General features: G+C 35.7%; 1 protein-coding gene across 3 annotated transcripts in view; it reads right to left on the bottom strand.

Moving 5' to 3' along the window:
* Window positions 1-26,526, bottom strand: part of LOC149572907 (L-arabinokinase-like) — a 245,053-nt gene that overhangs the window by 35,843 nt on the left and 182,684 nt on the right. For all 3 annotated transcript variants that reach the window (XM_089814011.1, XM_089814012.1, XM_089814013.1), the window contains 2 exons: window positions 6,256-6,456; window positions 5,868-6,033 (listed from right to left, as the gene is read on the bottom strand). In XM_089814011.1, coding sequence (XP_089670137.1) covers window positions 5,868-6,033; window positions 6,256-6,456 — 367 coding nt within the window. The remainder of the gene's footprint in view (window positions 1-5,867; window positions 6,034-6,255; window positions 6,457-26,526) is intronic.

The following is a 26,526-nucleotide window of genomic DNA, read 5'->3' as shown; positions in this document are numbered from 1 at the left end:
AATTTATTATGAAAACATTGGGAAGAAATTATTAACATGGGGATTGGATATTCGAAGGAAAACATAGGAAATTTATACTTACCTTGATCTGATATCTTCTTGGAACATAATGGGTGGTGGCATAGATTTAGGATCGAATCACCCATTTAGGTTTGAAGATACCTTGCATTGATACAAGTCTTTGGTTGAAGAATGGTTTTTCATGCATAAGCAGCTAGAATCGATAACGCCAAGGAAAGGAGGAGATAAGAAAAGTATGATAAGACAATTTCTTGCACATAACTAGTTGGGCCGAGTAACAACCACTGTAGCTCTGCAAACAGTCTCAGGCACGTCTCTCTCTGTCTTGATTGCATAGAAGTGATGTAGGGTAAAGAAAAATTCTGTTGGTTCTCTGTTTCAATATAAATTTGCAGCTAGTTAACATCTGTGCATTGTTAATCGCTTGCTAGTGTTGCTATGAAACTTCTTACCCCTCTTTAACATTATTTCAATCCAGTTTAGAATTGAACAATGGTAGTCATGCTGGAACAAATGATAGGGAAGATTCACGATGCTAGTATTATGATGGCAAACAGCGTTGGTAAGGTTACTCTAAGAGTCAATAGTCTAAGTTACGTGTATGGTGCTTCAAAATTATCATCCTTGCAAATGTATAAGGATAGAACAATCTTGCTGTAAATGACTATTCAGGTTTGGACAGTGCAACAAAATTATCGTTCTTGCAAATGTCTAAGGATAGAACAATATTGCTGTAAATGATCATTCAGTTTTGTATAGTTCTACAAAACTATCTTTCTTGCAAATGTCTAAGGATATAACAGTCTTGCCGTAAAATATTATTCAGATTTATGATAAGAAAGGAAGCATTCTGTATAGGTAACTGTAGTTGAAACATAAGACCCTGTTGTGTCATGTATTAACATTAAGGGTGGCAAGATAGCATATTATCTCTGAGACAAGGGGCTGAGACACTGTCAGACACCATTAAACTACCACACTGTGTCTTTACAAGACTATATGGAACTTGGCCAATAAACTTGAGTTGTAACTTGGTTCAAATGACATACTTTCTGCATCTCTTAATTGCAATTAGCAGATACCAAGTTCAACTACGGGAATAATAGAACTCTCATCATGAATTCAGGAAAACTTGTCTTCTCGTTATTTTATGAGGAAATGTTCTTGGCCATACTGTTATTTTCAATGGAAGTATGCCAATCACAAAAGTTTATATACAGTTAGTAGAAATTAGTTACTGCTGTTCAGTATTGATGGGTTGAGTCTTCTTTTGTAGTTAATTGCCCAGAGTTTAAGTGGCTTCCAGTACCATTTGAATGCTTTGGAACTGAGTGTTAAGTCTCCTTAGGATCAAACTGAATCTCCTTCCACTATATTTCTAAAATGCCAATGAGCTAGGATTATGGTCAATTGAATGCTGGAAGTCATTGACTAGGAGACTGAAATTTAATAATTTAAACTGCATAGCAATTTCCATGCAAGCATCGGGGACTAGCACAGTTCAGATTACTTTTTAATATCTAATATTCAGTCAAAATTCCTCAAGGGCAGACAAAGTAAACCGCCTTAGAACCCCAATTTACTGGTAGATGCATGACCAGTTCTACCTAGTGATGACCCTAGTTGGTGCAAGCTGGATAGGGTGTAGATTGACATAATGTCTATCATGAATTTTGAATCCTTGGCCAAGGTGCATAAGAATTAGTGGTACTTACCAATCTCTATTCCCAGATACAACTTAATCAGGAGTTATGACAAGTTAGCAGAAGCTACAGGGCATAATCGATTAAGCTTGTACAGTAGACCACTTCCAGATGACTTAAACTTTACCAAGTACCGCTCCCTTGCAGAGGGTTGGCTCCACTTCAGAAGGAAGTGAGCAAGGGAGGATCTAAATTGGTCCATGGTTTAGTGGTTAAACTCCCCAATGATGCCTTTTCCCCATCCAAGTTAAAGAAAAGACATTTAAGGCAACCCTCTTCACTTTGCTTCGTAGCGCACTATGAGTTCTCTTTCAATTTATCTTGTTTTTATAATTGTTTATGTAGTATATAAGTTTCCAAATAATCAAAATTGTTCTTTCTTTTTAAAGGTCTTGTTAAATGCTGTTCCTCGTGTTGTCTCCTTAAGCTGTACTAATTATATGCATATAATTTTGGTATCTAGTTTAGTTGTTTTTGAAATTTGGTTATTTCTATCTCTCCTTGTAAAAAGGAAAAAATCTAGCCATTGTTTCTTGTTCATACATTTAGCTTGTTACAGGATCCCACATAACAAAAGCATCAAACTTTTGCACCACCTCTCACACTTGACAAAGAATCAATTGATAAGTTAGAGCTCATGAAGATGACATTTCAAGAGGCAAAGCACATACTTTCCTTCTCGAGTTTGTGGAAAATTACAAAATGACTGCATCCATCCAGATAAGAACAAAAGCTTTATGTATGATTGTGAAGAGTTTAAGCCCATCAGAGAGAAAACCATACTATGATTGCAAGCAATGAAAGAGACCTCTAGGTTCATATAGGAGAAAGGAAAAGTGAAATAGGAAGAGGAGATGGATCGCATCAATAGATGGTATTGTGCATTGGTTTTAAGGAGAGATACTATTGAGAAGGTGAAGAATGATTTTGAGAGGCTCAATGAAACAATTCAGGCAATCCAAAATGAAATCTAGAAGCAGTTAGGGTAACATTTCAGTTTAGTGAAATAGAAGGGGAGAAGAGGAATTTGGGAATCTTGAAAAAAAAGATGAAGGCCATCTACTTCAAGGACACCCACATCAAGAAGACAATTGAAAAGTGTGGCAAAATTCAAGAATTTCATAGCTACTTGCCAAGACAATGCACCTGATTGGGAAAGGATTTTGGCTACATGTTTAGCTGAATTGGATCTTGCCACATGGAAGCTTCAAAATATCCCAAGTGTTTTGATGGATAGGATGAACAACAATATGTCCAGATTTATTGAATTTGCAAAAGGAGAAAAAGTCAAAGGCAACTGTCTTCTATAGGAAGATTTGATGTAGGCCCATGTGGCATCAGATTTTCTCATTGGTTCATAGATACGCTTCATTTTGATTGGCCAATTGATTTGTGCCTTTTGTTTAATGGTCTATACCTAACCCATTTAGACCCATTTATTGATAAACATGCTGGCACTTTGATGTAATTGGGTTAGCATTTAACGTTTTCTAGTGGTAGTTGTGGAAACCATAATGAGGGCTTTAGTGCATAAATTTGGGCCATTGATTCTGATTTAATCATGCCCATTTACTGTACTAGAACTCCCTATATAAAGCTTGTTCTCCTCATTTGTAAGGGAGATTTGTGTTAGTGTCATGGTAATAGTTCAAACATCCTTCATTTACATTTGAACATTGCATTAGTTTGGTGAAGTTGATGACAAGATCAAATCTAGTAGATTCACAAGGATATTCATGATCTCTTGCATTGTAGAATAGAAATTGAATTAGTTTAGATTCATAAGCTCTCATTTACATTTGCATTTCATTTTGTAATCATTTAGAAGTAGTTTATTGCACTCAATTCTCACATCATTCATGAGTCAAGTTGATAAACCTTAGTGAACGAGTGCAGGTCCTTTTGTGATACCAAAATATCACATCAATAGAATTGAGTGAGGGTCTACAATTAGAAGGAACCTTGGAGTCACCTTGATGATCTTTCTTTGCAATCTTTAGCATAATTTAAGTCAATATTCAAGAGAGGATTCAATATTTGCAAGAGAGGGTTCAATATTTGGCATTCTATAATTCACTAGTTCCAGATCCCACAGATACATATCCTCTGGTTACTGAGCCAATTTAAGCACCAATATGCTAAGTGCTCATCTTGCATGTTGTAGTGACATAAGAGTTACATCAACAGGATCGTCTATTATTTTAGTTTTGTCTCCAAACTGAGCTTGGAGCTAAGTTGGAATTGCTTGAGAAGAAGCAATTTCAGGGAGGGTGAATTGTAATGTCCCCTTCCTAAGATAACCTGGCACGGAGAGACCATTAGTCTATTCATGAGATTCCTCTAAGCTAATGAGTGGGTTTAGAGAATCTTGGAGGTGTTGGCAAAAGATGTTTCATGTTCGGATTGGGCGCAACGCCCTTTTCTAAAGCCTTTTTTGGACACTTTCTTCTATATAAAATATTTTTTGAGCGAGTCAATGACGACGACCAACAAAGTTATTGCTGTTTTTAGAAATGTTAGTGGAGTTGGTTTTTGGTGTTTATAGTCTCGAGTTATTAAATATTAAAATCTTATTGATTTATAAAGTTAAAATAAATATTTTATCATCGTTTTAATTTATTTATTTAGTAGAGGGATTAGAGGCCAAATATTAAATCAAAGGTGATTAATTTTAAAGGACGAGCCTTATTTTGTTTAATGCTACTTTGGAAAATTAAAAAGAGCTTATTGAATAAAGGCCAAAAAAATTCTGGAAAAATAGCAAAAAAATTATTTCCGAAAAAATAATAGAAAAAGCAACCCTATGAAAAATAGCAAAAAGTATTCCTTAAGTAATAGAGAAAAAACATTCCTAGAAAAATAATAGAAAAAATCAGTCCCAAAATAATAACAAAATAGCAAAACGGCAAATTTTCAAAAAAGAAGCTTAAAACCTAGAAAAGGAGTTCATTGGGGCTCTCATTTGGGCATGTTGAACATTGTTATTATTGATGCTTTTGTTTTTGGAGGAGATTGCTTCTTCTTCTTGGTTTGCGAGTATGGAAACCCTTGCAAGAAACATTCTCCACTTTGTTAAGAGATACAATTTGGAAGATTTGGAGTGGCTTAATTGCACATACTTTACTTTACTAGAGTTTATTGATAATAATATACTTTTCTCTTTTGTGATCTACTTTGCACATTGGGATTTTAGAGGTTGTTTCAGCTCTTTATTTGCATGTTCAATGGTCGGAAGGTCTTCCTTCACTCAACTATTGCAATTTGGAGTTGATTAGTGACATACCTAGGGTTTGAAGAGCCTCAATCATGCTAATGTATACTTCTGCAGACCTTCTTTCTCTATTCTGGCAAATGGGTTTGTTGATTTCTAGTATGTGCCCCCAAAAAACAAACTGGGTTTTTGTTATTTTGGATAGATGTTGTATTCTCATGTCAGTAACTAAATCTGTAAACTTTCAGCCACTGGTATTCTGTATTGAAGTAATTTTCTGAGTTGTTTGTACTGCTGCAAGCTACTTTATTTTCTTGTACTTGTTTGACATCAATTTTTTTTTCAAAACATACATTCCTAAGTATTTCAATGAATTCGAAAATGTAAAAAAAAAAAGATCACAATAGGGCTGCATAATACAGGTGATCATTACAATGATTAAGGGATGCACAAACTAATTTTGCCTGCCCCTGCAAAGGAGGGAGTACACTGCTCCTTGCAGAAAGTTGTGGAAGGATGGACACAAGCCATCTAGTCCTCATTACTGCATCCCAGAGACATCCACATCCCAGAGACATCCATATCCCAGAGAAAACAGGATTTTATAGGGACTAAGAAAAGTGTGGAATACAAATCCCCATGGAACATTAACAATAATACATAATATCAGGGATTATACTTTGCTATTTGATTTTTTATTTCATCATTCTGGTCAAGTGCAGAGTGTATTTATTTCCTGCTAAATCTTTTATCCAATTTATCTTTCGCTGCTTCTAATTTTTCTTTATAGTTTTTCCAACATAAAAATTGGTATCATAAGATGCTGAAGTGAAATATGAAAAAACTTGCACATAAATGTAAATGCCATAAATGGTTAATAGAAATATACATTACATAAATGTAAATGCCATAAATGGTTAATAGAAATATACATTGACATGGAAGTTCTCATAGATAGGATGTGCTGTTGGAGCTTTCACTGCATAAGTGCGCTGAGGATCAATAGTTGTAACTGGGTCATCGTGACTTCCATAGTTATCCATGAATGTCTTCCCACTCATCTCTTTCTCAAGTGTCTTTGTATACATAGATTCATATCTGCATATTTTATCAAAATAGAAACATCTAACAGATGAAAATTGGTCCTTATGAACTTCTATATTTATAAACCAGAGGCAGCGATGCTCAAAGTTTTATTCAAATACAAGATATTGTGTGTTCAAACAATTTTTGCTTATTCTAGGGAACATATTGTGATTAATCGCCAAACAAGAATTATAAATACAAACTACAAAAGCTGTGGTTGATAAGAATATATACCTGTGAGGTGGGAGGTTACTCAAATAGCTTAAAGTTGCTTCTTGTTCAATTAAAGAAGAGTCATAATCATCAGGTTCATTACTGATGACTTCAGTAGCTGCTATTGACGATTGAGACAACAAAGTTGATGCAGTGGACTTTATTATTTTCCGGCCCATATATGTTCCAACCCTTACAGAAGCATAGTCTGCTCCACCAATGCTGCAAAAGTGAAATAAAATTGTATGAAGAGTTATTATAAGAAAGTCATCCAATCCATGCATCTGCTTAACAGATCCATCCCACTACTTATGTATGACCTAGTGTGCACCATAATTGTTCTGACTCAGAAGCTTGTAATCCTAGCTTGATATTGTGATTAACAATAGTCAAGGGATCTCAAAAAGCTTCAGAAAACATATTAAAGGCCTTTTAAGCCAACCATAAGCACTGTTTTCTTGCCACCCCCCTTCAAGGGTAAATGCCCAGATTGCTCGTGGCTGCCAAAGCTCAACCATTAACAGTGTTTGGTGTATTCTCCCTGGTCAATGAACTCAAATCTGCATCATTGATCTACAAAATTACTAAAAAAAATTGATTTAGTGCCTGCAGTCAACTTGGATGAATGGCTTAATTTAGTTGACTTCAATTGAAACATGGCCAACTTACAATGCTGAATTGCAATTCCCTGAAAATATTTGGATAAATTGCTTAGTTAAATTGTCTTTGATTGAAACATAATTAACATGAATCAACCTCTCTAACCTCTCTTATACTAAAAGAATACTCCATAATGACTCAACCTTTTATGCAAAGCTAATGGTGCAAATAAGATTGTCCACTTTTCTAAGTCTTTCTTGTATTTGTGTAACTTATATTCTGCATAGCTATCAGAGACTTATGTCACTGTTCTTGAGGATAATGTATTGAATCTAGCACTGTCTTTTGCATAGCATAGGGGCAACTTTTGGTCAATGAATTTTAAAGCTTTGGAATTTGGACAAATCAACCTCTTTAACGTCTATTATAATAAAAGAATGCTCTAGAATGGCTAAATTTTTATCCCAAGCTCTTGGTGCAAATAAGATTGTCTAATTTCCTAAATGGCCAAAATCATTATTAAAAAATATGCATAATTTATATCAAAAGTCATATGGCTCACCATAAGCAAACCTGCGTACGAAAAGCAGTTGTACCAAAAATCAATGCGTCTTTGCCAGTTTATTCACAAATAAAGCATCATATGTTATCAGCAAGACTCAGAACAGATTTGAAATTCTAAATCTAGAACCAAGCAAGGATTTGGAAGTTGATTGCAGGGGAAGAAATGATATACAGAAGAAATATATATCAATATACCATCAAAATATATTATCTAATATGCACCAATCATTACATATAGACATTTAATACGAAATATTAATTATTATATAAAAGCGATATAAAACTAAAGCTATAACAAAAATATTATTCATTATTAGTATTATAACATAAATATCAGATTTATGCATATATTCAGTTATATATTTATACATTCAATTATATATTAAATATATTAATAATTATATATCAAATATATTAATAAGTATATCATTATACACACAAATTGATTAATATCAAAAATATTATAATAACAATATTAAATCAAATACTAAGTTATACCTTAAACTGATAATTAAAAGGCGCGACTTCAAAAGGGGCACAACTATTCGATCATACAGAATATATATACAGGCCATGGGGATGCATTTTAGGTACGGATGGAGGATTATGGACAGAAGAAAATAGGCATCTCAGAACAAACATCATAGCAGAACCCAGTCAATGAGAAGGATCACAGTAGGAGCCATTTTGCTGTATACAGTTGGAAAAGAAGGTTTAAGAATATTGAGCATGGGATTTCATCATACTTGTCCAATCTATGAGCCACAAGAAATAAACATGGATGGAAAGGGGTAGACAGTGAAGAAATAATGTTCAGAACAGCAAGAGCCATGGGTGGGCGATTGAGGGCTGACAACAAAATATTTGTTCAAGAATAAGAAAACACAATATCAATGGAGTTCATAACTATAGTCTAAAATAATCAGAAATTTTCCGATATATATAGAAGAATCCATGATTCCCATGGGGAGCAAAGGAGACATGACTTCGCTAAGAAGGGAGAGACGTATATGAAGACTCAGTTGATATCAAAGCCTTTAGGATAGGGAGTCAATGAAAGAAGACTCAATGTGATAAACCTTGACCATTGAACAGAAAGCACACAGAATTGAGGAAGTAAACAAATTAAACTAGAATATGGAGTCTACAACAGTGACAGAAATATATATCTGCATAATCAGAGAACATATGGATGAAGAGCTAAATGGAAATATATAATTTAAACAAACCTTCATCGGTAATATCTTACCCAGTCACATCAGGAACAGAATATTGAACACAGTTGCAGTTAGTAGATTCATAACGTGATCACGTCAGACATGAACAGTAACTCAGAACATTATATCCGACTCAACAATTCATTACCCAATCATGGAAGGAGGAGGAAATCTCCACTGTGTGGGAAGATATAGGAATGGGAGAAAGTAGAATGAGTCCAATAATCACAGAAAAACATATTATCACCTTAGCTAAATCAAAGTGGAAGCACAGATACATTCATCATAATAAGGACACATCAAAGATGGAGTAAAAAGCACACATATCTAACAGAAAACCATGAACAGTAAGAATCCATAACTCAGAACATTATATCCGACTCAACATTTCATTACCCAATCATGGAAGGAGAAGAGGAAATCTCCACCATGTGGGAAGATATAGGAATGGGAGAAAGTAGAATGAGTCCAATAATAACAATCAACATATTATCACCTTAGCTAAATCAAAGCGGAAGCAAAGATACATTCATCATATTAAGGACACATCAAAGATGGAGGAAAAAGCATATCTAACAGAGGACCATAGAAAGAAACAGATAATGAAACAAGACAATATCGATATTTGATGATCACTGATTAAAGGTACTGTACAAGAAGATAGATGGGAAATCGTCATTCAAACCAATCATGATAGCTTATGCACCAAAGGACTAGATATTAATTGGTATTAGAGAGCATACAGAATAATTGCAGAGATCTATGATATCTTTACTCTCATGATATAATTCAAGCTATGAAATATTTTATTGTTAGTGATTTTTAAGATGGGAAGAGACCAATTACTAAGAGGTGACTAGAGAACATATACAAGTGCCAGATGAGATATTACAATATAAGATCAATAGAAGGAAGGCTTGGTAATTGAACTTGAGGAAATTAGTTCCAAACATTGTAGCATCGGACAGAGGACATTACAGTGGTATCAGAGCATGAACCTGCCATCTTGAAGGGTGAAGCTTGAATAATGATTGGTATGAGAAGTGAAGTATATGAAAAATGGTAGAAAGAGTGTGGATATTTTATGGCAGCCCATGATTAAATTATACAAGACATTACAGCAGATTTGTGGAAAAAAGTAGAATATGAGCCCTTTGACAAATAATAATCTGAGGACCATCAACACATAATTCATTCAACCTTTGATTGACATCTACCAAATAGTATCCATCTAAAGACATGAATGTACCTGACAGAATATACAAAAGAAAGACCATGAATAACAATGAGTGAATCCAAGTAAGAGGAATTGACAATTCAGAAATATATCTAGGTGGGATTTAAAAAGGACACAACCAAAACATACAAGAGCAATAAGTGATTTAGTGATTTCTTACCATTAATGATAAATTCTATCAGAATATTGAATCTGTTGAGATCAAGAGAAAGAACAAATAGACTACTCCATGTACCCACTAATAAGAGGACAATGATGCATTATAATTCCCAAAGGGAAGGGCATTAAGGCAGAAAGCTAACCTCTCTGAAGGACTTTGCAAGATATTCTATAAATGAATATTCTTAAGGAAGTGAAGCAGAGAATCAAGTATTCTTTGAAGGAAACAGTATATATTATTAAAGAAAAAAATATATATGCATATGTAAGGATGGATGCACCCAGAGCGGGTATTCATAAGACCTAGGATGAGAAAGAACTCTCTCCTAGGAAGGATGGATATTTTCTAAGTGTTTGTGATAGTCTTCTTCTTTTTTGGAGTAGGCAGTAAGGCCATCTTGATAGACAACCAAAATGAAATCATTAGGCCTTCAAAGGCAACATCCATAGCTCTTTAAAACGTGGCACCCGCATTAGTTAACCCAAAAGGCATTCTAGCATATACATATGTGCCCCATGGAGTAGTAAATGTTGTTTTGTATTGCTCTGACTCTTTGACCTTCACTTGATTATATCTTGAAAAACTGTCCATCATAGAGAACAATTCATTTCCTGTCACCTTTTGTAATAATGCTTCCATGGTGGGTAATGCATAATTGTCTTCCAAGGATGAGATATTCAACTTTCTAAAATCTCCACATAGTCTTATATCTCCATTCTCTTTTCTCTGGGACAAGGTTAGATACCCAGGTGGAGTGTCTGATAGGTTTTATAATTCTGACATCTCTCATTTTGATCAATTCATCTTTCATCTTAGGGGCTAACATTGGTTGATAGGCCTTTGCCTTTGCCTGAAAGATTTTGCATCAGGTATCAGTGGGATTTCATGTTGAAATAGGTCCTCCCTATATGCCTTAAGGTCATTGTAAGACCAAGCAAATACATGTCTATATTTTCTTGTCAAAACAATAAGATCATATCTTATCTTGGGAGCAAGCTTCTTTCCTATGAGGACCTCCATTGGAGAACATTCATTTCCAAAGTTTACCTTCATTGAAGTCAGCTGAGTTTATCCTTATTGGTGAACTCTTTTGATTCTCAAATACCCCCTCCAAGGTTACCAATCCTTTTGGGATCTTGTTCGTCTTTAATTGGACGATTTCTTTACCAAACATTATTTGTTCTCCATCATGCTCTTCCACGAATGCATTCCAATCGATCTGATGATCTTCATAGTGATCTTCACATGTGAGGAACTTTAGCAAGTCTTTATCATCTTCAAAGACTTGCCAATTTTGGATATTATCAAGTATGGCTAGCCCGAATTTGACTTCAATTTGAATAATCTCTTCGAAAGGAATATCACTATATTTAATAGCAAGATTAGCCATAAAATCAGCAATGAAATCTTCTGACCTGTCAATCCATCTGATTGAAAATGCTTCAAAGAATTCAATAGTATCCCATATCAGATTTCTATATTGTTCATACTCAGGAACACTGTTACTACAATCAAAGGTTAGCAAAAAGGAATATCTAAAAGATTCCCCACGAGGAGATACTAATACTACTCCTACCCTATTTCCTTCTTTGCTATGTGCGCCATCAAAATACATATGCCACACTTCTTCACGATCATTACTATTTCTTATATGTGCCTCAACAGGATCAGTATTCTTTGGATTAGGTGTAGTGATACTTACCTGGAAATTGTCCATGTCTGAATGGTAGAGGTTGACTGTCTTTTTTTAGTCTATCTCTCCAATTATATAAGGTGACCTTGGTTCCCTGTTGATTCTGATCTCCTTTCCATTCATTGAGGATTGTTGCAAATCATAAGTTCAATTAGACATGTCCACCCACCAAATTAGACCATGGTCTAGAGAGGAGCGTGCCATAATAAGTTGGTACCTCTGCTAAAATCACATCAGTTTTGCATGATATATCTGGACGGGCAAGGAAGATGAAATCTACATTTTTCTTAATCTCTACCACAAGTACTGATCTATTGCCCATTGCATAGCATTTCTTGAAAGGTGTGTCTACTATCAATCCCAGTTCCTTCATGACATCTACTAGCATGATATTAACTGTTGCTCATGAATATATCATACAATTTTTAACCAACTTGTTAATTAACAAGGTTAGATAAAAAGGGCCAACATGTGATGGTTATTAGTGACAGTTGTTCCAAGCCACACAATGGGTAATTCATTAGCATTTTGTCTTTCTAAATGATCTCCCTTGGGTACTTCATTAGTTTTGGACAGGATTCCAATCACTTCCTTTCAATATATATTTAGAAAATTTCACAATTTCAAGGAATGAAACTGGAATCCTAATTTTGGATAAATCATTTGATATAAAAGAAGCATTACTTACCATTTTCTTACCTATCGTTTCTTTATCAATGGAACTAGTTATCTTTGGGAGAATTGGTTGTTCGGGAACAAACAGATTGTTAGATGTTGTTCCCTCTTTATCCTCCTTCTGCAAGCTCAATGGTGATTACCTTGGCAAAGATTCTTGCAGGCTTTCCCATGTCAGGGTAGATAGTTCTATTTTTTAATTTATAATTGCTCCTGGCTTGCTCAACCACTGCTATAGTATAAGCTCTTCTTTCTTCATCAAGTAATCTCCTTATTCTAGGGGTTTCATCCTCATTAGAGAAGACTTGTAGATTTTGTTGTCTTATTATCATCATGTTCACATCTGGTATATGCTCATCTTCTGAAGAATCCTCATCCCCCCAAAGAGATTTAGATGATAATGTATTTACCGTGGGTTGCTCAACATTTAATTGGTTCTCCTCTTCTAACATGCTTTGTGTGATTAAGCATTGGTCCGGTGCATGAGGTGACCTATAGATCTCTCATCAAGGGCTATCTTCAACATAGTGGTTGTTATTTTTTAGAGGATCACGAGTTTTGTTATTCCTTATTGGCTTCCCATCTTTCCAAGAGGTGTTGTGTGGCATGTCTTGCAACCTAAACTTATCTGTCCTATTGAAGTAAGGTCGATCATTCCTGTTTGATTGGAATTTTTCACTTTCATTTTGTTTGATGTGTAATTCCTTAACCATATTTAGTAATTTGTCAATCTTACCATCATCCTTGCTTTGTTTGGGTGCTCTTGTATTGAACAACCTTGAATCCTCTCTTTTTCGAATCTTACCAGCAACTTTTCCATCACTTTCAACTGTTGATGCTACCTTGAATGGCTCTTGTAACGTGTTGGGTCTGTGAGATCTTATTTCATAATGTGTTTTTCTATCAAAGGAACTCAGATAGAAATCTATCAAGAATGAATCCACGGGTCTGATGTCCCTTGGTATTTTTCTTAAGACTTTGTCAAACCTTTTATTGAATTCTATAACTGATTCATTGTGATTTTTCTTGATACTACTTAATTCATGTGATACAAACGACATATCATTATGATCACAAAATTGTTCAATAAATAGGTCTACAAACTCCTACCAACTAGATATTGAACCATCAGAGAGTCCCCTGTACCATTCCGCAACATCATCTGTTAAAAACTGAACAAACAACTTTATGGTTTTCCTCCAATTCTTCAATTGTATTTTTTAAATTGATAACATGTAATTCTGTAGACTGTGCCTCATTTCAAGAAAAATTTGGGATAGCAGTCCTTAATTCATTTGTTATTGGGTTAGGGTACCCTATGATCCTTGTGAAATCAAGCTGCCTATATCTCTCAATCACCATTGAGGCCCTCATTCCTTGACTTATATTCTATTGGTGAAGGTTACGCCCACTATAATTATCACCCACATTTTGCTGATTACTTTGATAGTCATTTCTTTGGTTATTTCCATTCCTATTTACTCCATTTTGATTTCCATTGCGGTGATACTTGTCATCTTTGTTTTCAGTGAGTAGTATGTCTTTGTTGACCATTTTTTTCTTCTCTTTTATTTGCCTCATATAAAGGCTTATTATGAATGGTATTAAAAATAGATTCATTACCTTTTCAATGAGGAGGGTAGTATTTCGACGGCCTATTTGCTTCTTGATTTCTGTTAGCTTCAGCTGCTCAAGAGTGACAATCTTATCTCTCTTAATGCCTATTTCTCAAGCATTTCACTCGGAACTCTCCTTAATGTCTTAGTCACTTTTGCCGGTGAGATACTGAATAATATATCAAAGGCAGCGTCCAACTTTTGGGCCTCTTCATCATTATCATCATCTTCTTCTTCTCTCTCTACTCATTTTATACTGGATATATCGTTGGCTAGTCCTCATCATTAGGGTTCCTAATGTTGAAGAACGGGTTTCTCTCTTGTTTTGGGGTCTTATTATTTACCTGATAATCATTTCCAATATAGGGCTCCTTACAATCAACAAACCTCCTATATCATGTAAAAGACATATCTGAGGTTTGTTTCTTCTTGCTCTGATTTCTCTTTTTGGGGATTAAGTCCAAGTATTTATTCCCTGTATGAATATACCTTCTTCCCCACTTATACTTAAAAAGATAAATTTATATATCCTTTCTTTCTTTCAACACAAACAATTGATCATTCATAAAAATATCTTCATTTTTTCTTAGTAGAGTCACTGATTGATAATAGAGTTACCACCTCTTTCAATAGATATATTGTTTTCTTGTCTTCTAGGTTATTCCTTCTAGCAGAGTGTGCTTAAATCAAGATTTTGGGATTTAAATCTTATGAACAACTCCCTAATAGAGTCGCCAATCTATTGGTGACCAAATCAACAGATTGGAAATCCTATGAGCTTGCCTCCTCAATTATGGGATCTCCAATAAGACTTGGCGAACAAATAAGAGTAAACCTATTCATCTTCCTCAAGCAATTGGGTAGAGGCCTTTTATTGCAAATAGCTTAGAAGAAAACTTAATGATTCTTCTCAAGATGGCGAGAAATTCTTAAGACAAATCAAAACTGTAAATTTGAATGCTTTGGAATGCTTTAAAGTAGATTGAATGTGAGTGTGAGTTTTAATGTTGGATGAGTTGCAGATGAATGAGGCAACGAACTTCCCAAACTTCAAAAGTATATCAACTTCAATGAAACAAACACTTCAACACTAGTCCCTTGTTTGGGAAAATAGAGTCAAGCTTACCCCTATTTATTATTATCAAACTCTTAGGAGAAAGTGATCATAAACCATCGACTACTAGACAAAGAGCTTAAAGCATAAACCCTAGTCTAATTGAATTTAGCTTTAACAAGGAATACCAATTTAGACAAAGATTGCATACATAATTTTTGTATGCAACTTTGATGATCAAAAATTATAAATTTATATACCAAGTTCAATCTATCAAACAGTAGTAACAAATTCTAGAGGACAATTCCGATGCAAGTACCTGAACATACAATTTTCCAAGTTGGAATGGAAAAGAAGAGTCTTTTATATTTATTTCAAAAAATGAAGTACAATCAAGCCGTGATCCAATTGCATATGCCTATCCAAAAACTACAAAATCATCTATCTTGTTTCTTATAATCTTATATCGTTGTATATCTTCTATAAGGTTTTGATACCCTTTCTAATAGAAAATGAAAGGGTGCAACAAAGCTTCAGACGTTTTCATAACTATAACTACCCTAAAACTAATGCAACTGAAACATGTTATAATTACAATAAAAAAAAGACCCAAAATGTTAACATACTATCTCAATCATCCTAACTTCCTGTAGAAGATCCAACACTTGATTCTTGCCTTCGTGATTTCCTCCTCCCAGTACATTGACCAGATTGCACAATTCAGCCTTGTCTTCTTCCTTTACAATCTTTGCACTGTCACTTGGCTACCCAACATAACTTTTGTGCAATTCCCAAGCTTTTGCATATAAGATATTTGTTATATCAAGCTAGTCTTCCTGTGCATCTATTAAATCTGACTGCGTTACAAGTTGGGGATTTTCATACCTTACATCATTGCTATTAGGTAACCCCATTTTCTCTAATAGTCGTAATGGGAAAAAAGAATAGTATGATGTTAAACTAGTCAACTTCAAGCATCATATAAAGTACAAATTTAAAGATTATTTCTTTTCAAATGACTTTTAGAGAAGTTTCACGCGTGCGAAATCTTAAAATCTGCAATAGTCCTTTCTCATTTATTCCTTGTACATCATCAATAACATTCTTATGATCTGTTTTGTTCTCTCAATAATCAATAAAAAAACACATGCTTGCGAAGTGGAGAAAAAATGTAACTCCATATTTGTCTATGAAAGACTTTTGTCATTTCGCATTCCGTGCTTCCAACCTCAGTGATCTAAGGAAAATCGCCATATCGCAACACCTTTGGATTGAGACTACGAGGTTGCCATTTCATAACCTTCTTTCTAACTACCTATGAACCAGCAAAAAATTGCTATTTCGCTTTCTTATATATGGTGAAAATATCTCGTTTATAGATTTTTTGAAGTGATGTTCAAAGAATTTTGAGCGTTCCATCGGAGCCAAGGAAGAAGACCCTATAGAAACAAGTAACCAAAGTGGAACATTGGATTAACCTATAGCTACAATAGATGGGCCTCAAACAAAATTGCCACTGGTGTTGGGCTGCTATGTATGACCTCAACCATGAATTGCTTGAATTGTGTCGATGAAGTATCCATCAATGTCATGAATGGAACAACAATATTTGGGATAGAGATGGTGTAGACATCAAACACACTCTCGAAGCTGTGATATTGCTTCATTGTCAAGATCGCGAGAGTAACTAAAGAGATAGACATAGAAGATGTGATCGAAATTGAATCTTCGTGGAATGGTGCTTTCCCAAAAGGAAGATTGTCCATAGTAGCACACAAGGGTGAATCTGCTAACTCATCTAAGGCTGAGACAAAATCAGGTCGAGTGATTGCAAACATGACTTCTAGAGGAGGTCTCCTTGGAGAGAAATTTCTTGGTGGAGGAGGAAGCTCATCATTGATAAGAACAATGTGAATCTTTTGAGGTTCACCAATTTTCACCTAAAGCACATGTCCCTCGCCTTTGTTAGCCTTGATGGTGAGCTTTGGGATGACTGTTGATGAAGACTTTGTGCCATCCTTCTGTTTACCTCTTATTTCAACTCTTAGACCGATTGGAGCAACGGAGTCAAAATCTTTTCCACACTTTTTGGTCTTCAACCCTCTTTTCTTAATTCAAATATTTGGGTTGGAGAGAATATGAAATATCCCACCAGATATTTTCCTTGAACTTTCTCCCAGATGATTTCAGAATACAACAAATGATTAATGCAATTTAAAACTAGCAAATATCCAGTAAAATACTCATATAAAATACTTCAAAATTTGTTATTGCATTATGAAACAGCAATATAATAACATGCATAGAAATCCAATCTAAAAATCAACAATAACAATAAGATTGGAAATACATAGAGAACCTATAACTCCAATGTGAATTCTGATTTGAATTCACCAACAATGTTGACCTGAGTTGGCGTCTAGTCCGACGAGAAGACCTTGAAGGTTTCCAACTTTGGGTTTTGGAAACTAAAAGCCAAAGCTTCCCCTTTCTTAAAGAGAAATCTGAAACAACCTCCAAAAATCCAAGCATGCTAAAAATGAGCTTCCTCTTCCCCTCATAAGCACAACAGTATTACCCTCCATATACCCTTTCCCATCTCTTCATTTTTTATTCTCTTTTCTCTTTTATTTGTCTTTTTCCCACTTAAGAGAATAATATAACTTTCTAAGATAAAGTGACTAATAAATTTCATTTATTAATTTTAAACTCACTTTATTAGAAAATTAATCTTCAAACATGAAAATAAATATCTTATCAAACTTAGAAACCATGTATAATAGCTTGTCGGAAATGTATTGACAAGACGCTTGAAGTCCGATTTTACAAATGTAGAAATACAAACCCCAAATGACTTACTATAAAGAGTAGGTATTTTGGTTAGCTCACACAACCGTGATGGAAAAGGCAAACGACGCAACAAAGGTAAATGGCTAGAAAATGGGACATTACAGTCCTCCCTTTCCAAAGATTGCTTGCCCTCCAACAATACGTATCCACATTCTGTAACCAAAATGAAGTTGCACCACCATATTGTTGTGCTACTTTGATACAAACGACATATCTAGAATCGTGCAATTGATCATCAACTACCCACAACAACAATGCACCAATCATAGTGATACCAAGATCCTGAATCACTCCATGTTGTAAGAATTTGCCTTAAGGAAAAATCGCCCAAGATCAAGGAACTCAAGCACAAGCACAATAGTAGACCAAAAGAGTATGATTAGAATAACGATATGATATGATATTCAATGTGAAAGTACACTAGGAGTGCCTGTATATAAAGGCCTCTGGAATGCTTCTAGAATGCCTAGGAATTAGCAACATGATAAGTCATACAACCAAGCACATGTCCAATAGAAGTGGATTATCCTCCATTAAGCAAAAGAGTAAGTGCGATGATGAGAGGATAAGCCTACAAAGGTGTAGCACGCAAAATTATGTTGTAGACACCATGTGCTAAAATAGGAGTGCGAATAACTGTGTTGTTTACATGACAACTCAATTAATTATGCAAACTCCAGTGTTGTAGACACCATGTGCTGAATTACAGTTGCTTACTCTAGTGTTGTCAACAAGACAACTCATAAGAGTATGCAAACTCCTGAGTGTCTCGCCTAAGAAATAATAAAATAATGCATTGACTTAAGTAAATTTAAGTAAAGAGTAATAAGTAAATACTTATTTACACCAACACATGTGCATAATCTATCGAGTCAACGTGCCATGTGTTGCTGCCATGTTCAAAAGGATCCTCAATCCAACTAAGAACCTCACTCTAACTGAGATTACAAGCACCACTAGAGTCAAATAAAGATGGGAGCTAAACATTATGCCAACTAGCTCTCTAAAGCAATTCTAACCATGTTCCAAATCCTCCTGGATCCCACAAACAAAAAGGCCATCTATCTTCCTAGGTGTCTGGAACATCCTAACACTCCATACTCAAAAAAGGTAGAATGTCCAAAATATCCAACCACCACATCACTACCCCTCTACATGTATGCTGAAATTGTAACTATGGTGAAGAAGCAAACTAGACAAAGCTTCCTCCTTCATGAATGAAAGTGTAACAAACGTACCACCCATCCCATACCTATGCAATAATAAAAAAAATAATGTCCTTTGCAGATGGGATGAATGGAGAATCGAAAGCATTCCATACAATGTGGTTGTAATGTGATGCACTAACCAAATCCTCTTGGAATCCCGAATCAACACTTGGATTCTATAACTATCTCACAACCATGATGTATCATAATCAATAATTAAATCTTCACAACCAAGATATATCATGATCACACAAGCTCTAAGTCTTGCAGTTGATTGTAATATTTGGACTACCTTGTCAAATGATGGATTATGGATCACCCAATTGTTGAAAGCTTTCTACAATCACTCGGAATACCTCTTTCATCACTTCCCTGTTGTATGGATCATGTGACACTGTTATCCTCATTATATGAACAATACAATTAGGATTTGCAAGTCTTACCTCTCTATCAAGATGTCTCAACAACGCTGATTTGACCAAAGGAGTCACAATAAGAAGGATGCCCACTTGCTTACTTTTAGATCCTAGCTGTTCTATAGTGGATAAAACACATCCCTCGCCTTTGTCAGCCTTAATGGTGAGCTTTCGAATGAGTTTTGATGAAGACTTTGTGCCATCCTTCTGTTTTCCTCTTATTTCAACTCTTAGACCGATTGGACCAACGGGATCAAAATCTTTTCCACACTCTTTAGTCTTCAACACTCTTTTCTTAATTCAAATGTTTGTGTTGGAAAGAATATGTAATATCCCACTAGATATTTTCCTTGAACTTTCTCCCAAACGATTTCAAAATACAAAAAATGCTTAATGCAATTAAAAACTAGCAAATACCTAGTAAAATACTTATATAAAATACTTCAGAATTTGTTGTTGCATTATAAAAAAACAATATAATAACATGCATAGAAATCCAATCTTAAAAATGACATTAACAATAAGATTGGAAATACATAGAGAACCTGTAACTCCAATGTGAATTCTGATTTGAATTCACCACCAATGTTGAACTGAGTTGGCATCTAGTCCAACGAGAAGACCTTGATTGTTTCCATCTTCAGGTTTTGGAAACTGAAAGCCAAAGCTTCCCCTTTCTTAAAGAGAAATCCGAAACAATCTCCAAAAATCCAAGCATGTTAAAAATGAGCTTCCGCTTCCCCTGAGGATAAGCACAACAATATTATTCTTCATATTCCCTTTCCTATCTCTTCATTTTTTTATTCTCTTTTCCCTTTTATTTGTCTTTTTCCCACTTAAGAGAATAATATAACTTTCTAAGATAAAGTGACTAATAAATTTTCTTTATTAATTTTAAAGTCACTTATTAAAACAAGTAATCTTCAAACATGAAAATAAATATCTTGTCGAACTTAGAAACCATGTATAATAGCTTGTCGGAAATGTATTGACAAGACGCTTGAAGTCCGATTCTGCAAATGTAGAAATACAAACCCCAAATGACTTACTATAAAGAGTAGGTATCAAGAACCCCTACTATCTCAACTCCAATCTGCCTGAAAGTGAAGATGACCTATGTCAAAACTCATACTAACCCCCAACAAAGGCTTGGTTAGCCCACGAGACCATGATGGAAAAGGCAAACGGCACAACAAAGGTAAATGGCTAGAAAAGGGGACATTATAGTCCTCCCTTTCCAAAGATTGCTTGCCCTCCAACAATCCATATCCACATTCTATAACCAAAATGAAGTTGCAGCACCATGTTGTTGTGCTACTTTGATACAAACAACATATCTAGAATCGTGCAATCGATCATCAACTACCCACAACAACAATGCACCAATCATAGTGATACCAAAATCCTAAATCACTCCATGTGCATAATCTATTGAGTCAATGCACCATGTGTTGCTGCCATGTTCAAAAGGATCCTCAATCCAACTGAGATTACAAGCGCCACTAGAGTCAAATAAAGATGGGAGCTCAACATTATGCCAACTAGCCCTTTGAAACAATATTAACCATGTTCCAAATCCTCCTAGATCCCACAAACAAAAAGGCCATCCACCTTCCTAGGTGTCTAGAACATCCTATCAATTCATACTCAAAAAAGGTAGAATGTCCAAAATATCCAACTACCACATGACTACCCCTCTACATGTATCCTGAAATTGTAACTGTGGTGAAGAAGCAAACTAGACAAAGCTTCCTCCTTCATGAATAAAAGTGTAACAAACCTACCACCCATCCCACACCTATACAATAATAAAAAGTAATGTCCTTTGCAGGTGGGATAAATGGAGAACCGAATGCATCCTATGCAATGTGGTTGTAATGTGATGCACTAACCAAATCCTCTTGGAATCCCAAATCAACACTTGGATTCTGTAAATGTCTCACAACCATGATGTATCATAATCAATAATTAAATCTTCACAACCAAGATCTATCATAATCACGCAAGCTATAAGTCTTGCAGTTGATTGTAATATTTGGACTACCTTGTCAAATGAGAGTATGGATCACCCAATTTTTGAAATCTTTCCACAATCAATCGCAATACCTCTTTCATCACTTCCCTATTGTATGGATCATGTGACGTCGTTATCCTCATTATATGAACAATACAATTAGTATCTACAAGTCTTACCTATCTATCAAGATGTCTCAACAACACTGATTTGAACAAAGGAATCACAACAAGAAGGATGCTCACTTGGTTACTTTAGATCATAGCTGTTCTATAGTGGATAAAAAGTTCTCACTTGCATCGAAATCACAAAGTAAATTATGCTTTGATTGAGGTGAACCTGCAAGTTCCCTTTCTATGTTGAAGAGCTTTTATTCAATGATCTATTTCTTGTTTTTGGCAATGAATTTTGGTAATTGCCTGAACATGTTTGTGAAATTTTGATGCACGTAAGAACATAATATCACTAAAATGGTCACCCCTATTCCAATGGTTTGATTTTACACACTAGATTGTCCACGAATCAAACTTATTAATGCTATCCCGAAAAAAATGACACAATTTTCTAAAATATTTTGGGAATTTTATCTCTTCTTTACAAAGAAGGCCACAAACTGGTCCTTGAGTTTTACAAACTCAATCCTGCCCTTATACCATACAAACTGGTCCTTGAGTTTCAAATTGTCAACAAAAGATTTTAAAAGATACCAAAATGTATTGTAACTTTAGACCAGAATATGATCAAGTGAACAAATACTATCCTGTAACTACCAATTAAAGCAAGCTCCCCGCCTTGTGCACAACAGATACATTGACCCTCGAAAAACATAACTATTGTCTGATGCCATTTATAAATCATTGTGCTTCAATAAGAATGGTTCGAAACTCTTTGCAATTTTATCATAATTTGATGTTTAGTGTTTATATAAATTGCAATGGCATTTATCTGATCATAAGCTGACGGATTCATTCACCTATTTGCACTGTTGTTTTTTATGGACATATTAGCAAACAATTTATTTGTAAATTTATTTGGCATATTCCCATACGTTTCCTGAATTCTATTGCATTTTGATAAGTGTTTTGAATTGGTTTCCAATGCTCACAATTGTATTAGTAAGTTCAAACTCAAGAATTTCTAGTTGTTTAGTTATTCCCTCAAGCATTTTCTCATGGTGACTCGGGAAAAGATAAAATTTTCAGTTCTTTTCTGTCATACAGGAAAAATATTGGTCCCCATACCAAGTAGCGCTAAAAACCATGGTGGGAAGATATAATCGATTTATGCTAGACAACTAGTAATCATTTTACAATAGAAATCTTGTCCTTGTTCAAAACTCGACGTGCTCTTGCATATGCTTGTCCTGCTAATATATGCCAGGAAGAAAGAATGTTGTTGCAACCAACAATACATGCAAAATGACATGCAAATCCAGAAAACAATCTTCAACTCTCACCACACACAAAACTCCATCTGGTAAACCTCACGGCTAAAGGAAATGCTTTACAACAAATTACTAATTGGAAACTCTAATGCGTTTTACAATAGTATATTGGTTCTTAAGCAACCTGTAATGTTCTGTTTCCCTTCCGATACATTCCAACTTTGAAATGGCTATCAGTCGTTCGCTAGATGCGCAATGGAAGGACTGTACGGTGGTGTCTGACAAGCAGTGAACACAATTGAGGTCGTACAGTGGTTCTAGGATGCAAATGGGAGCACTACGGAGCCTTTGAAATGACCGTACGATATTAGGGAGACAAACATACAGTATGAGGGAGATGTTGTATAGACTGGATCCGTACGATAGTAATCTAGGGCCGTGGGGAAGGTGGAGTGCAATGTTGCACAGTATGTGGAGTGGAGGACCATGAGATAGGAGGAATGATTGGGACATACGGTGAGGTAGTAGTTGATTAGGCCGTACGGATAACCATACAATAGGTGTTGTTTAGACCAAGGAACTAGTAGTGGGACATACAGTGTATGAAATTTAGCTACACTAGATGCCAGAGAAATACATTCACCAACTACGCTAATTAATGCCATAATAATTGATGCAATCAGATTCCAGAGATGTATATATGAATCTACAAAAAAGATGGTGCTCAGATTTTCCATACCCAAGCAAAGTAATACACAGACAAAATAGGGTGAGGGTTGAATCCCACTGAAACTTAAATAGCCAAGTAGTGAAGATCTTTCACTTATAAAATGGCAAACAATACTGAACTCCAACAGGAATTCACATTCAAAGAAAATCAAAAAAATCGCATACCAACTACTACCTACATGTTGTGCTTAAATACCCATCAGAGAAACTTTCCGAGGGTTTACAAAGATAGTCGACGGCCACACCTACCTACGGAAACAATTAAATAAAAGTGGGTTCGAAATATACTAAATTAATCGGCCCATTAACAAAGGTTTAATTAATTATTTATTTTATGATAGGAACATTACAGTCCTCTCATCCCAGACTTTACTTGTCCTCAAGCAAATGCAATGCCAAATGCTGCAGAATGTGTTCACCTTCCCAAGTCACGTCGTCCAACGGCAAGTGTTTCTAGCATACCAAGTATTCCTTCAAAGTGCAATTCCGCAGGGTCTTCTCACGTACATCCATGATATCAGTTGATTCCAATATGAGCTTCCCTTCTTCATTGAGCAGCGAAAGGTCTGCAGTTACCATGATGTTCTCTCCCATAGCTTTCTTCAGGCAGGAGACATAAAAAAACATTATAAATGCGGCTTCCTTCTAGAAGTTCCAACTCATAGGAAACTTCAACAAGGCAACGAGCTATACGATAAGGGTCATAAAATCGTAGCTTCAATTTTTCTTTTCCTTTTGCCTTCAATGAGGACTACCTGTATGGCTAGAGTCTAAGATAGATCAAGTCTCCCACTTCGAAACTTTTCTCGATCCAGTGTCTGTCAGCGTACATCATTTGTTGATTATGCGCCCTTCGTAAGTTCTCTTTCAAGCATCTCAGAATGTCTTGCCCTTCCTAAAACTAGTCCCTCACCCTTGGTGTGTGACTGTCACCCAGCACCATGTCGATAAATGAAAGGGGTTCATACCCGTATAGTGCTCTGAAGGGTGTCATCCCGACGGGCATGTAGTAAGTGGTATTGTAACAGTATTCCCCCATATGCATCCTTTGACCCATGCCTATTGTGCCGAGGCCCGAAACGTAGTTCCAAAGTTAGCCTTCTAGCCACTTGTTCACAATCTCTGTCTATCCATCTATTTGAGGGTGGTAGCTCGTACTTGGCAACAATTTTGTTCCTGCCAACCGAAACAATTTTGTCCAAAAAATACTGATAAACCGCCCATGTATGTCACTAATAATATTTTGGGGTAACCCATGCAGACCAAAAACTTCTCTAAAAAATAAGTCTGCTACCTGCGTAGCCTGAAAGTCTGAGGGGATGGTGAAGAAGTGTGCATACTTTGTCAGCCTATCCAACACCACAAAGATACAGTGCTTCCCGTTTACTTTAGGAAGTCCAGTGATAAAGTCCATAGAGATGCTTTCCCACTTCCGTTCTAGTATAGGCAATGGCTACAGTAACCCGACAGGTAAAGTGTGTTTGGATTTGTTTTGTTGGAAGACTGCACATTTCCATACATACTGCAATACATCTCCTTTAAGTTCCTTCCATGAAAACCTCTCCCTGAGCTATCTATAGGTTTTGAGAAATCCTAGGTGCCCGGCAAAAGGTGAGTCATGTATTTCCTTTAGAATTTTCTACTTCAGTTTGGATTCAGGCACCAAGTATATCCAATCCTTAAAGTAAATGATGTCATCCACCACCTTGTATCGGTCATCCTGAGTGTTGTCGTCCATTAACTTACATGCAAATGCATTTTTCGAATATTCCACCAATAAGTGTGTTTTCCAGTTAGCTGAGATCTGAGATAGTAAACAAATGGCAAGTTTTCTTGACAGGGCAACCACATTGTTCTTCCCTTTCACATATTCAATGTCAAAATCAAAACCCTGAATCTTACTTACCCATTTTTGTTGTCTTTCATTTAGATCTTGTTGCTGCAGAAAATATCTCAAACTATCATGATCGGTATGAACGATAAACTTGGCGCCTACTAGATACTACCGAAATTTGGTTAGCGCATGCACAATGGCCAACATCTCTGTCATAAATGGAATACAGAGGCTCTGCTCTTGTAAGCTTTCGACTCTCACATGCTATAGGGTGTCTATCTTGCATTAATATTGTGCCAATTCCCTCTCTGGATGCATCACACTCTAGAATGAATGATTGTGTGAAATTAGGTAAGGTGAGAATCGGACAAGTGCTCATTGCTTCTTTTAACTTATCAAAAGTGTGTTGCGCTCTTTCATTCCATTGGAAGGAACCTTTCTTAGTTAGATCTATTAACGATGTGTTGAGTTGAAGGCAGCCGTTTACAAACCTCCAATAGTAACTGCATAGACCTAAGAACCCTCGCAACTCAAAGAGCAATTTTGGTGGGGACCAATCCAGGATGGCTTGAATGTTCTCTTGGTGGACCTGAACTCCATAATTGCTATAATATTTTTGTCATTCTAAATTCACAATTGGATTGCTTGGCAAACAAGGACTGATCCTTCATGATCCCTAGGACTTCATTCAAGTGTTTCAAGTGTTCTTCCCAAGTTTTGCTGTAAATAAGGATATCATCAAAGAATACCAACAAGTACTTATGTAGTCAACTTGTTGAAGATGCGATTCATGCAAGACTGAAAAAGTAGCTGGTGCGTTCGTTAACCCGAACGGCATGACCAGGAACTCATAATGCCCATAGTGACAACGAAAAGACATCTTTTCCACGTCTTCTTCTCGCATGTGGATCTGATGGTATCCGGAACAAAGATCTATTTTAGAAAAATAAATCGCCCCATGCAGCTCATCCAACAATTCATCGATCTTGGGAATAGGGTATCTGTTTTTTATTGTCTTCTTATTCAACACACAGTAGTCCA

Source organism: Cupressus sempervirens, chromosome 2, assembly GCF_028749045.1.
Source record: "Cupressus sempervirens isolate cs-2001-9-10 chromosome 2, ASM2874904v1, whole genome shotgun sequence".
NCBI lineage: Eukaryota > Viridiplantae > Streptophyta > Pinopsida > Cupressales > Cupressaceae > Cupressus > Cupressus sempervirens.
This window is presented reverse-complemented; position numbering and strand designations above follow the sequence as displayed.